Source organism: Pygoscelis adeliae, unplaced genomic scaffold, assembly GCF_000699105.1.
Source record: "Pygoscelis adeliae isolate BGI_AS28 unplaced genomic scaffold, ASM69910v1 Scaffold11, whole genome shotgun sequence".
Lineage (NCBI taxonomy): Eukaryota > Metazoa > Chordata > Aves > Sphenisciformes > Spheniscidae > Pygoscelis > Pygoscelis adeliae.
The window spans coordinates 1,510,010-1,524,145 of record NW_008824059.1 but is presented as its reverse complement, the minus strand read 5'-3'; the positions used below and the strand labels follow the sequence as shown (position 1 = coordinate 1,524,145).

Sequence of the window (14,136 nt, the reverse complement as noted above, 5' to 3'; positions counted from 1 at the left end):
AAAAGAAGTTTTTCAATAAAAGTCCCCTCTCTCTTCCTTTCCCCCGTCCTTCCCTGGCAAAGTGATTATTTACGTGACGTTTAACTTGAGAGGCAGGTTCAAACATGTTCAGTGCAAGAAGTCGCTGTTTTCTGTGATGGCAGAAGTGACCTCTCAGGTGTGATTTTGCTCTTCTAGGCCCTGGTGTACCTGTCTCCAGAAGACCTTCTGAAAGGGGAGATGGAAGAGAGCCTGGGCAAGGTGCAAATGGTGCTCGGCATCCTGAATGCATTCAAAGGGGCGTTTGAGGAGAGAAGGGAAAAACTGCACACGTATTATGAACCAGGCCAAGAAGTGAGGGAGTGGGACTTCCACGCCACGATAGTGTTTGCGAGGCTGGACAGCTTCCTGAAGAGACTGGAGATGGTGGAGGTGAGACTCTGGTCTTGAGAAACATCGCAAGCCTTCAGGAGAGCTCTGTAGCCATGAACTCACTTGCTGGTGTCTTCCCTTCCTGTACCTTCACCTGATGCCAGGGGATGGGGCCACTCTCTTTGCTGTTAGGTCTTCTGTTACAGCAAGGCTGGGACCTGGTTTTACCGTGTCCTGCTCAGTGCATGTGTAAGTTACGCAGCTGTGTCCTTCTGGTCAGGTTGGTAGGTGTGCCTTTTGTTCCCAAGAGTCCTGTTGGACTCCTTGCTCCTGTTGGAGCAAGGGAATGGGGATTACTAGGGGCTGTGGTTTGCACGGCTCTAAATAAAGCAATGCAATCTCCTAGTCCTCCAGTTGCCATCAGAGACACCCTAGAGCAGGGTCCTGCCTGACTCGGAGAGGGCACATGCTCCCCTTGAGGCTGGGCGCCTCTTGGCTGTGCCACATGGGCCTGGGGAGGAGCAGGGACACGTTCCTCACCAGGTCATCCCTTCACATCCTAATGGACTGTCCAACAGGGGTGCTGTGGCTCAGGGGCGTCCCTGTTTGCCAAGGCTTGTTACTGTGAGGTGGTCACCTGAGGCAGGGACATTTGGTGTCATCCCTCAGCTCCCAGCGTGGCCGAGGGCTCCTCGTGCTGGAGGGGATGTTATTCTGCAGAGAGCAGGTCTGAATGTGTGGGGGCAGCCCTGTGCGTACGAGCGCTCTCCGTGCTCTCCTTGTCGGGTGGCTGTGGCTGGAGACCGCAGGCGTACAGGCACTATACATACCTGTTATACAGACACTGTATATACCTGTTCTCTCTCAGGCAGTTAACAGCACGCATTCATCTGCTATCCATGCGCTTCCAAAGTGAATCTCTTTGTTTATCGTTGCCACGTTCCCGGCATGTAGGATCGTGTACAATGTACAAGCTGCCAACATTTGCCTATTCAAAGGAAGGTCTGGGTTGTTTTTCTCCCTCTCTTTTTCTCTGCAGTGGGACAGAAGGTTTTACTGCTTTAAACACGCTGTATGTTTTTATGTGTTCTTTAATTAACTATGTTGAAAACCAGCATGACTGACGTCTATTTTAAAACTATTCATAATGATGGTTTCCAATAGGGTTTGGTGTGCAGTAAACCAAATTCTGCTGGCCAGTGTAGAGAGGAATATAAGTAGGCACAGGAGTAGCTGCAGGTCATCGTGAGAACAATATGAGTGACTAATTATGCACTGTCACTCTGCAAAGGCTCTGGGCACTGATTGCTCATTGCTTGGATACTATGGGTATGGGCTACAGATGAAAAAACAATAGGGAGGTTTTGAGCTGCGCATGCACTGCCGTGGTGGCAGAGCACTGTGCTTTTTGGCCAGTGCCCATGTCCTCCTTCCATGGCTGCCCCACACCTCCAGGGACAGTAACAGGCTGCAGTATATGTAGTCAGAGGGGAGGGCCTTTGGAGTGAGCTGTAAAATAATAATTAAAAGCATAGTGCACACCAGCCTGTTAATGAGGAAAGTTTCTGCCTCTCTCTGTGTCTCTATTTTCCCCCTTCCTTCATTTCAAGCAACCTTGTAACAGAAAGCAAGGGGCAGCTATTATTTCCACATCATTTTTGCCTTACAAAGTATTTGTTAAAGTGAATGTGCTCTTACTAAATAGCATGTGTTCATTTGTTTTCGAAATTTCATAAAAACTAGAATTACGCCGGTGCATGAGTAGCCCATGAACACCTGGAGAGAGAAGGGTCTCTTTCCCCTGGTTCATCTCACTGTTTTGCATTGCGTGTAAAACCTGCCGCCTGGCTCGGTCGGCTCTCTGCTTGCACCCTGTTCTCTCAGAAATGCAGGAGGGCTCTCAAAGCAGCGATCGTTTAGCTGTCGGGGCCCTGCGAGCAGCGGTTCCCTTGGCTGGAGGCTGTTCCTGATAAGCCCAACCGTGTCAGGAGCTGTAAGCGTACGGCATCTCCCCGCCTCTGCCGGAGCATCACGGGGTGGCACCGACGCCTGGTGATGCCTCAGCATAGTGTGGGAAGCTCTGGGCCATGGGCTGCGTCCTGGGCTTTGACTCATTCAGCAGCGCCTGTCCGAGAAGCAATGACAGTGGCTGAATGCTGCCCGTTTTGGAGTGAAGCTCCGTACCCTCTTAGCTCTGCGTTCGGGGTTGTCCCCTGAGCTCAGCGCGAGCAGGATGGCCACCAGTATGTTCCTGTGCTTGAGATCAGCATGTTTCTCCCAGTCCTCTGAGACAACGGACGTTCAACCAGCCCTTGCTTAGCCCTACCAAAAGAGATGGGTGGGGAGGGGTGGTGGCAGGGCTGCCCCGCGCTGCTGCCATAGCCTGGTGAGCGGGACATTTTCCTGAGAGGTGGCACCGTGGGGTCAGGCCCTGCCAGGCTGCAGAGGATGGGAAGGGAAGGACCCATGTTCTCATCTCAGCAGAGAGGGCCAGCTGGGCAGGCTCAGTAACACCAGCTTGGACACAGAGATTTTACTGAGCAGGAGCTTTTGGACAGTTCGGATACCTGTAAACATTAGAGGTCTCTTTTTGGTTAAAACCTTAAAATTCTTAGCTATGCTGGATGACATATCAGGATCTCATGTGTTGCTTTGGTTCTGTCCCCTATATGCCCTTAAAAGCAATTTTACAGTTGGCGTAGTATTTCCAGTGGCAGCAGCACGTCCCGCTAGGGATGGACATGTTATGAGCAGCCATTGGTGCCCAGGACAGGCAGGATCTGGCTCCCCCCTTCCCATTTGTGCCCCTCAGCTTGAGCACCAGCAGTGTGCTTGGGGGGGTCCTTCGGCACAGCAGTGAGCACAGCTCTGTGTTGTGACAACTGTTGTCGTCTTCTTTTGTCAACATCTTAACCTGTGTGTGCCTCCATTGACTTTGAAGGATCTCCTGGCAACTGCCTTGGACCTGATGAAGCTGGAAAAGATCGAGTTCAGTGGGATTAAAGGGAAGGCCCTGGGCCAGCAGGTCCTGGACATGTATGAGGAATTCCAGGAGGCGTACAAGGTGTTTGCAGAGCGAACCTATGACTGTCTTGAGCTGACCAACACGGTAGGTGGGACCAGCTTGCGGGAACACCAGCAACATGTGCATGTTTTCAAAGCAGCAGTTTCCTCTGTGATGGAGCCCTGGCTCATGTGCAGTCCTGCTGACTTCTTCCCAGCTCCTTCCTCCTTTCGTTATGATCTGATCTGTCACTGTAAGGAACAGGGAGCTGCTGGCCTTTCCTGCAGAGATTTGGGAGTTCTTGCAGGTCTGTACCTACCTAGTTCAGGACCTTAGACCAGTGCAGCTGGGAAACCTGGATTTCCATGCCTTTTACACAACCTTTCCCTGTCTGTGATGCTTGCTGGGGTGTATGAGCTGTACCAACACCCATGTCTCTTTGCTTTCCTGCTCTTGGTGCCTAGCTTGCCTGACGAGGGCCAGCTCAGGTAATCTCTGGGGATGTGTTTGCTCTTGTCTAGATGAACGCATGGCATCTGGCGCTCCCAGAATTCAAGGACTCCGTGTTTTATGCTCAGTAGTGCTTTCATTAAAGGAATATTCCCAGCCCTCTGGGTCATGGCTCAATGGCCATCCGGATCACAGATGCTCCCACCAGCATGTGTTGTACAGGCAGGGCAAAGGAAACGTGTCACAGGCCGCCTTACTGCATTCAGAAACTCCTGCTCTTGGCTTTGACACTGGAGCAGTGTAGCCTGGGTGAGCTATAAAGGAAGGGTGGGAATGGCATTTCCAAAGGGACCTGTGTCCCGTGGTTGTGTCTGATCTCAGAGGATCTTTGATTTCTTCTGCTGCTTGTCCCATTTGCCCTGGGGTCAGTTTGCTGTGTTTGGTGAGCTGGACATGGTTAGGCCTGTTCACGCATCCAGAGGAGGGAGTGCTACGCTGGAGTGGCTATAGGGAAGCTCATGGTGAGGAGCTCCAGTCTCACACTGCTCGTGGGGCAGCCATTCATGGCAGATATCCAAGTGGAAGGTAATCCCGGGGCAAAGTCCTCCCTCCAGCAGGATCCTGCCTTGCTTCCTTCAGAAAGGGCTGTGCTGGGGTAAAGGGTGGCTGGGCTGGTGGTGGGACACGGGGCTGGTGTGCCCTTCCTTCGGGTGTTGGGACCTGTCTGGTGTGGTGCTGGGTGGCTTGGGCTTTGCTTCCCGTACTGGGGTGCATCTCTGCAGTGGGTGGCATGTCCCCAGTGCTGCCTGGGAGGATCTTGCTGGAAAGCTGCTTGCTCCGTGTCACCCCTCCTTCAGGAGGGAGGGCACAGAAAGAGTGGTGACAGTAGCTCCGCAGGAGCTGGCTTGGTTTTGGTGACCCCATGGCCTTTTGCGTGACTCTGAGTCATGCTTGTTCTTTCAGTGCTTGAGTTTTGCACCGTTTGTTGCTGCCTAGAGCCTCTTTTTTAGCTGACACCACATGGTGTCTGGTCCTGCTGGAGCTCAGCAGTGACAATAGTAAAAGCTGTTTCCTTGTGCTTTGTCCTTTCAGATGAGAGACACATGGCCTCATTTTTAGTGGCTTTGTCCAAGCTAGGACAGAAGGACCGGTCTCCCAGTTTGTCAAGTTCAATCTTTGATTTGGGCTCTTTTCCCTGTAAGAAAAAACCCCTAGGTTATACTCTTGAACTTCAAAGGATTTATTACAATTGGAGCAAGAAAAGCAGTGCCAGAAGTTGGTGGAAATTACAGAAACACAGAACTGTTGAGGTTGGAAAGGACCTTTGGAGATCACCTAGTCCACCTCCCCTGCTCAAAGCGGGCTCAGCTAGAGCAGGACTGTGACCAGCCAGGTTAAATATCTCCAAGGGTGTAGACTCCACAGCCTCTCTGGGTGAGCTGTGCCAGTGTTTTGAAACTCCCTTTATTGTTGCCCCACTTAGAGCCAACTTGCGATCAACACCACCGGCTTGTTTTGGCTTGAAAGTAGATGCACTCAGAAGGTGCATCTGTGGGTTTTCTGGATAATGGTGTAGTCTTCAGGCCAAGTGAGGGTGGAGAGGGTGCGGAAATAGTCCATCTTGCCTCTAGGCCGAAGTTAGTGCTTGTTGGACAGTGGAAAGCTGTCAGGACTAAAGGGTCCATCCCAGAGAAAGGGCCATGATCTCAGCCGTGGGACAGTACAGAAATGTCCTCAGGCTCTGGTGGGCTTTGCCATGTTGTGATGGCCAAAGGTTGGCCAGAGGAGTGGTTTAATTCATGGTGAATAGGAAGACAAGAGATCTCTGGATCAGGAGGTTGCTGGTGCCTTCCTGGTGCCATCTTGCAGCCTCTCAGCTCGCTGTTTTGCCTTCCTGCAGGAATTTGAGCAAGACGCCTTTGATTTCCAGCAGAAAGTAGAAGACATCGACCGGCGGCTGGGCACTGTTTTCATCCAGGCTTTCGATGATGCCTCGGACTTGGAGCATGCCTTCAAGGTTTGTCTGTCACGTCCCTTCTCTTTTGCAGAAGGAAAATCAGGGCGCCCATGGTTTGTCTCAGTGAGAATCACACAGAGGAGGCCAGGCAGTGCTGTAGCTACAGGCACACGGGGCTGGTGTTTGCCGATGGGAATGGGCAGTGGGACAGTGAGACTTGTATCTTTTGGGCTGGTCTTGGTTAGTGATGTTCAGGCTTGAGGGTCCCTCGCAAACTGTCAAGCCATGGAGCTGGCAGCAGTGTGTTTGCTGAAAGCTTTGGGAGTATTTCTGCTCTTCCCATTAAGACACAAACAGAACAGACTTTTTTTCAGTTTTAGAAAGTATAGTCAAAGAAATTATTCAAATCAGGCTTTCGGATGCCAGGAGTTTTACTTGTGTCTCTGTCTGTGAGTTGGAGGAAATGATGCTATTTCTAGGATTCCCTGGTGAGAACTGCTGTTAAAAAACAGGTGGTTATTGTTAATATAAATTTGTTAATATTGTTAATATATGGATGTATTTCAATTTTGGAAACTGAGGTTTTCTAGAAACAAGGCTATTTGTTTACCAGTCAATCTGTCTTGCAGAAAAAGTAAATGGTATTTTCTGAAAAACTTCAATATAAATGTTTGTAGAAAAGACTGTAGAAAATGATAGTATTTATTTTTCTAAGGTTTTTGAAAAAATAGTAAATTTTGAAGCATTTGAAGAATGACAGTTGGAATATAGTTCACCCACAGAGAAAGTCTGAACATCTCTGTAACAAAGGGAGGGACTACTTGGAAAACAGGGTAAAGAAAAGAAATTTCCCTTTTCCAAAATGCCCATTGGTGCAGACATCTGGGCTAGAAAGGAAAATCCCAGTGGATGCCTCTGCAGAAGTCAGGGTTGTGAATTTTTTCCCCTTTCTTTCCCTGCTTCTTCACCTCCACAGTTGCTGGACATGTTCGGGAGCCTTTTGGAGCGACCAGTGATCGCTGCAGATGCTGCTGACAAATACTCTGCCCTCATCAGCATGTTCAACAGTACCTTGGACCATGCTAGGCTGATCTACTCCAGGCACATCCGGGCAGAGCTGGAGCTCGGTGGGTGGCATGTGCTGAGTAAAACTGATTTTACAATAAATTGGGTTTGGATTAATTTGGGGGGGGGGAATAATTTGCTTTTTCTAAGGAAACCAAAACTTCCCAAGATACAAACGTTTTCAGCCTCTATAGCTCCTAGTGGAAATGGAAAAGCCTGGGAAAGCTCTCTTCTTAGTATTAAACCAAATAATCTGTTGGGGGGGAAAATATCCTTTTTCAAATGTGTATACATGGTACGTGACTGGGAATGAAGACACATGCTGAGCTTTTCCCCCAGCAAGGCTGTGACAAGAGGTTTCTCTCCACACTTGTGCGCTGCCTTGAACATCCCATGGGACTTGCAAACTTGCTCATGTGCTCCCCAATGTGAATTTATTGCATTTCTGTTGTAATGCTTTGTGGGGCTTTGTAACCAAGGATTTAATCAACCTTTTCCCAGGTTTATTATTTCCCATGAATGTTGGCACAGGAGGAAGTGGGTAGATTCCTATCAGATAATGAGGATTAGAACGTGTCTTTTTGAACAACAACCCATTTACTTGCCTCAGAAAGACTGTGCTGGAACGAGGCAAGTCCAGAAGAGGCAGCACTGCTGGAGCCAGTGCAGGTTAACAAAGGGAATGGAGAGATTCATGGAGGACAAGTCCATCATTTGCTGTGAATTTGGGGGGTGTTTTTCTGTGGGTGTTAGATAAGATGGTCAGAACTAGTTCCTGGTCAGAAATACCTACATCAGTGTTTGTGGGGAGCAGGGAATGCATCCCAGGCAAAGGATGCCTCTGTATCACCTCTGTTGCTAACATATGCCAGGCTTCTCCTTTGATCTCAGGTCCTTATTCAAGGTCCAGAGGTGCTAGGAGACTTGCCCTGGTCACAGACCTACATCAGTGTAGCAGATGCTTCGATTTAAGGAAGGAAGCTGGGAAGTCAGAGCAGTTTTGTGCAGATGAGTTTCTGTTGGTGTATCTTTGGGATTACAAGTGCGGTGTCCAGTCAAATGCTGTTTCAATGTGCCCTCCCCAGGATCACCCCCTGTGCACAAGAACATGCCACCAGTAGCTGGAGCGCTGGGCTGGGCTCAGGAGCTGCGAGCACGAATCCAGGTGTCATTTGGTCACTTCAGGCACATCACACATCTGTACGTGTCTGTTCCAGCTAAGTTGCTTTATGACCATCTTGATATCTTTTCTCTAATCAATCTGATTTTCTTTCTGTGTTGAACATTATCCAATGGTTATAGCTGAAATAGTTCTTAGTCAAAGAGGTTGTCCTGGTTTCGGCATGTGTGAAGTGATTGCGCTGGTGCTTTTCAGCTTCCCTGTGATCATTTTTTTTTAAGAAACTCATTAATTGGATTTGTTTTGAAGTGGTTAAGAGGCACAGTGGGATAGTACATGGGCTATTCAGCTTTCAGACATAGTCCTAGGTTGCAGTTGAAGGAGGTATTGGAACCTTTCCCACTGCGATCCCACTCAGCATGTGCTCCAGGACCTCCCTGGGAACAGCCCAGGCCTCGGCTGCAAGCTCTGGTTCTGGGATCATCCAAGCTGTGAAGGGCAGAGAGGTGCTGGACTGGACTCATCTAAGATGGATTGATGGAGCTGAGTTTCCAGGTTGGTGAACAGTTGAGGACTTGGCTGGGCACTGGCAGAAGATAACTTGCTCAGCATTAAACAAAGGAGCAATCTCCCAAGATCAAGGAAAGAAGCCAGTGCTGGAATACTTATCACCCGAATGCTTGTTATTGTGGGTAGTCTTGGAGAAATGTGACCCCACACTCACAGCTGCCACATCTCATGGCATCGTATGAGACAGCATTTAAAAGCCCTGTAAGTAAAGCAGTGTTGGACTCAGGACAACTGAAGGTGCTCCAGGGAGTGCACCTTGCAGCTCACAGGAATAGCTTTACTTGTGCTGGATAGGATTTTGAGTAAATGGATCCACTTGTTTAATGTGCTTGACTAAAATAAGCCGTTTCCATCACTGTGCAATATTTGTAGCCTTCCCTCACTGTGTATTGCCATTAAGTAAGTGTCTTTAAGTGCAGTTATTCTGCAGCAATAAAGACATCAGTGTGATGAAACGGGCTCTTTGACTGTCCCCAACACAGAGACCAAGTTATCATGTCTGGTTTGAATCTGAATGGCAAATTTTGTAAACCATGAAGAAGGACCCAGATCTGCATTTTGCATTGATTTTCTTTCCTCTGTTTAGAGCAGTTAGTAACATGCACTGCAGCAGGAGTGATGTGATGCTGTTCCCTATGTGCAACTTGAAGGGGAAAAAGGATTAAAAAGGAAAAACGAAGATGATTTAGCTGGGTTTGCTTAGGGAACTTGTTTACTTCCAGAAGGTTTGATCAGCGCTTGCCCAGTGGTGACTGCTCGGTCACTCCCTTTGCTGGGTTTTGTTTAAGTTAATTCACGTTTTGTCAAAATGTCCTCCAAAATCAACTACCATTTTCAGGAAAACTTGGATATTGTACATGAAACAGTGGGGAAAAGATGGCCTTATAGGAATTACTCTGGCCGGCTGCCTCCCTGGGTTCGAAGGCAGTTGCACAGCCCAGGCAGCGTGGCCAGGGCTCTGCCTCCCACACTCCGGGATGTCTTTGCTCTTCCCTACCCCTACGGTTTGAGGAGCACAAATTTGACACCGCAAAGAGCTGCATCTAGCAGGAGCCACATGCTGCTTCCTTCTGAGCCTCTTTGATCTTGGGAAGTGCTGGCTGGTAAGCGGAGGTTGCCATGCTCCATGCAGATACGGAGTGTGAAATTTACTCTAGCAGCACTGAGCCCTTCTGCCCCCCAGCACGTGGTTCCCCTATTGCAGGTTGCAGTATCTGAGAAAGCGCAGTGGGGCTTGGATAGCCTTTGTGCAGTGAGATGATTTTCGGTGATGTGGCGGGGGTGAAATCCAAGGTCCCCGGTCAGTTAGAAGCTGCCTGCAAACTGGTGGGTGATCTTGGGAAGGGGTAAATACAGACTGCAGCCTCACAGAGCTAAACGTAATGCTGAGCTTGTCTGTTGTGCTACCAGCTGCCTGGACTCTGCTGAAGGAAGGAGGGTGACAGAGAAGTATGAAGAAATGATTCGGCTGCTTGACAGGTAAGTGGTGGCTCAGGCAAGGCTGTAACTGTATGAAAAAATGTTCTCCTCCTCTAAGCCACCTTCCAGCACGTTTGCCAGCCCAGGGCCTGGGAGTGTCCCTTTCTAAGCCAGAGGAAGTTTTCTGATGAGAGCAGAGGAGGAATCCTGTTGCTATATACCACAGTCTTTCTGTGATGTCTTGAAATGGGAAGTTCGCATGGGAGGAACAGGAGCCGTGCAGCCTAGCAGAAACCTTAGAATAAACAATTGCTGGATGTAGAAGCTGCTGGGGTGGAAAATCTGGGCTGACCAGAAGTCTCAATCCACTTGTGCCCATTCACAGAGTGTATTTACAGTGGCTGTAATGTGTACATTCCACAACTCGGAGTGGGATTCATTGCCTCTGACTTAATATCTTTACATTTGATGTTAAATCTCAACTGTTCATTCTGGGCTTTTCCTTGGGAAGAGCCACCTCTCCAGGAAGGAGATATCTCTGCAGGGCCTGCTCTCTGTCAGCAATGAAGGGAGCTGAGACACCTGCAGGGCAGTTGGAGGGAGCCCTGTTCCTGATTACCAAAACAAAGGCTGAATAATTATGGTACAGCCTTTCAGAAGGGAGCAGACCAACAGAGGATCCCTGGTGACTTCAACAGAGATGGTGTTTTCTGAGTGACATTTCCCAAAGTGCTCAGGTGACAACACGATTCAGAAGAGACTTTGTTGCTTGAGTGGTTGGGACTGTGCATGACGTGAGATACCAGGACCCCTATTCAGCCCTCTGTGTTTCCATCCCCAGTGTGTCACTGAGCTCTCAAAGAGCTGAATTTCCCCGAGGCTGACTGTCTCTCTGCAGTGACTCTGAGAGAAGTGAGGGCAACTGCATCCATCCCTGGCGTTTCATTGAACCATAGAATCATTAAGGTTGGAAAAGACCTCTAAGATCATCGAGTCCAACTGCCAACCCAACACCACCATGCCCACTAAACCATGTCCCTAAGTGGCTCATCTACATGACTTTTAAATACTTCCAGGGATGGTGACTCAACCACTTCCCTGGGCAGCCTGTTCCAATGTTTAACCACTCTTTCGGTAACGACATTTTTCCTCACGTCCAATCTAAACCTCCCCTGGGGCAACTTGAGGCCATAAATAAGGCAAAATGAGCAAAATGATTACAAGCATAATTGAGGCCACCTATACAAATAAACCTATTTGTATAAGTTTAGGCACCCGTCCTGCTTAGACGCTTTGGAAATGCCCCGTAGCCGCTTACCTATTACTTTAGGCTAAATGCTTTTGAAAGTCTGTCTCCAAATCTGAATCGTCTGCTAAAAATGGTACTAGAGAGATCTTTGCCCTGCTGACTTGATGCTGTCACCGGTTTTCGGGTGTTTGTTTTTGAAGCAATGTTGCTTATGGAGATGGCCTCAGAAGTGGACTTGGCTTTCATTTGGTTATATGCCTTGGTCTGCTGGCTTGGGAGCTACATGGTGGACATTGTTTTTTCTTCTGGCAGGTATCAGGAAAAGCTCTATGTAGACTGGTCCCAGACAGTCTCTGAAAAATCACAGTACAACCTTACTCAACCGCTCATCCGGCGAGATCCAGAGACCAAACTGATCACAGTCAATTTTGATCCCCAGGTAAAAACTGCTGCCAGTTAGCTTTCCTGCCTGCCTGTGGGCATGTCTCCAAGCTGTGCCCCACCGTGCGCGGGAGGTCTGGTGGCATTGGCACTAGATCTGTTCTGCTGAGGTCCATGGAACCCCTTCTGTGATTGGTAACATGAATTTACCATCCTCTTTGTGGGCTCTATTTCCTGGTAAAATATCAGGATTATGGTTCAAGCAGAGCAAATTCTAGTTAAAGCCCGTGGCAGAAAGTCCCTGAATAGCCAGATGTTTAACTGGTGTCAGCATCTCCAGACCAGATTTGATATGGGTGTGGGGAGTGTTGGGTCATCATCTACAGAGATGGGGTTGTGTTATGTGTACCTGCAAATCTGAGCTTCCTGAAAGGGTATAAAAAACCCAGGAAAGGTTTGTTTTGTTACTCCAATGTTGTGGCTGTTGGATTTCCTTTATTGCGGTGCATGAGGCTTACGATAGATTTAAAATCTTTTCTCTGTCCCCTAGAGCTCCCCTAAAGTCTGTCTCCAGCACAGGGAGGATTGAGCATCCACTTCGCCCAAAGCAGAAGCAGGGGTCCAAGCCAGCAGTGTGCATAGATGGATTGAAAGCTTCTGGGGCCTGGTGGGAGCCAGGGTCTGTGAACTGTAAAACTGCCATTTGCTGGGGAGGCACTGAATCTCAGGGGCCTGGGAAACGTTGGCATCAAAACCTTCCCCTGTTCCCTGGGTCATGCTGCTGTTAAAGGAAAGTGTTTAGGTTTTGGAGCTCATTCAAGCTTGGCCCTCAGTCACAGGATTTGTTCATCTCCTTGGAAGCTCCTTGCTAAGGTGTGAGCCAAATGGCCCTAGGGGATGTTTTTCACCCTTCACCCTGGTGACAGGGTTTGGAGCCTGTGATGTGCTGAGCATGCCTGTTCTCAGCTCTAATATCAGTCTTTGAGTGCTTCTGTGCTGCTCTTCTCAGCTTTCCATACTGAGGACTGCCTGATGTCCTCAAGTGCCTGCTTAGCAGCCCTTTCATGCCCTCCAGAATAGATAGGAGCACCTCATTTTGCCTAGAGGGAGGATGTATTTGCAACCCTTCAGCATGGAAGAGTCTTCCAGAGCTCACCTTTCACAGAGGAGGGGGAAAGAGGGGAAGACACCCTTGACCCCATGGGGGGGATGTCCCAGACGTTCCAGTGCAAAGAAGGGAGGGGAGCTTGGTTCTATCTCACTTGCCCTCATGCTCCCTCAGTCCCCTGGTTTTCCCTTTCCTCCCACCCCATTCTCCTTCGTCCACCTTTCCAGACTGCCCCCTGCCCCTTCTTCACCCCTTCTTTCTTTCCTCTTCTTGTCCTCATGTTCATTGTCACTTTAGTATTGTAGATACTCTGAATGTGTTACGACTTATCTTCCTGACTTGCATTCCATGTTCCTCCCCTTTGCCGTCCCTTCAAAGGAAGCATGCTTCCCAGGTTCCTTGGCCACTTCTGCTGGATGTTGGGTTTTGGCTAACGTCAGGCAGTGGTGGAGAGGTTTTGGTAACCCCTGCTTGTCACCCAGGGCAGTGACAAAGGCTCCTGGCCATGCAGTCCCTGCACTTGTGGCTTCACTTGCTTCCGTTCATACCTGCAGCTTTCCAGTTTTCCTACCGAAAATAAGGGCAGGGAACTGGGGCCGGAGGGCATGAACGGGATGAGATCAGAGAGAGATTTCTTCCTCACATCTTCACAGGAAAGGATGATACAGTCTGCCAACCTAAGGGAAAGGTGATTTTTAGGGAGCTGCACCCCAAACTCAGCTGCAGCCAGGAGGGGTCCTCACCCCTGCCACTGCCCATACAATGTACCGAATTTCTGTCACCCTGCCAACATGTGCAGTTCCAGGAGCATTTTACCTCTCACTAGCCACTAAACTAAGCAAACATATATCAAAGATATATCTTAGAAGTAATATATCGAAGACCTCGCTGCTTCCTTTGCTGCAGAGACTAATTTATACTTGGGTTTATAATTTAATAATCCCCCTCAATCTGGTCCCATTGCAACTCAAACGTGTGGAGGCACTGAGTGCTTTTGGTTGGGCTGAGAGAAATCTCCAGCAGAAGTCGTTGGTGGAAGGTGCGCGCAGGCGGATTTGAGTCACTGGGTTTGGGGCTATGGTATTATTTTTATCTATTTACTTTTTTTTTTTATGCCAATCAGCCCAGCAAACCAACAGAACTGGAGCCATCTTATCTTTTACTTAGATAACTGCTAAGCTCCGCTTGCAGGCATGGTATTGCTGAAAGACTCTATTGATGAGGATAGCTGAGAGAACCAGAGATCATCATGTTTTTTTGAGGCTGCATAGAGTTTTCTGGCTGGGTAGTTAACAGAGCTGTCTGTCTTTTGTTGGGAAGAAAACCAGAGGCAAAGATCAATGGGAGACAGATGGTATGGACTAGGAGGTGTCCAGGCCCTTTTCGGAGCATGCTGCTTTGTGAATAAAACAGCAGGAAACTCCTGAGATGCTCAGAATTGATTGGAGAATGTCTGCCAGGT

The 14,136-nt window shown here is 48.9% G+C and overlaps 1 protein-coding gene across 1 annotated transcript in view; it reads left to right on the top strand.

The window, feature by feature from the left end:
- The window catches only part of DNAH9 (dynein, axonemal, heavy chain 9), a 212,133-nt gene that overhangs the window by 5,982 nt on the left and 192,015 nt on the right, over nt 1-14,136 (top strand). The window contains exons 6-12 of the mRNA XM_009334073.1: nt 178-411; nt 3,293-3,460; nt 5,706-5,822; nt 6,739-6,889; nt 7,913-8,027; nt 9,928-9,996; nt 11,498-11,624. Of these exons, the coding sequence (XP_009332348.1) occupies nt 178-411; nt 3,293-3,460; nt 5,706-5,822; nt 6,739-6,889; nt 7,913-8,027; nt 9,928-9,996; nt 11,498-11,624 (981 nt within the window). The remainder of the gene's footprint in view (nt 1-177; nt 412-3,292; nt 3,461-5,705; nt 5,823-6,738; nt 6,890-7,912; nt 8,028-9,927; nt 9,997-11,497; nt 11,625-14,136) is intronic.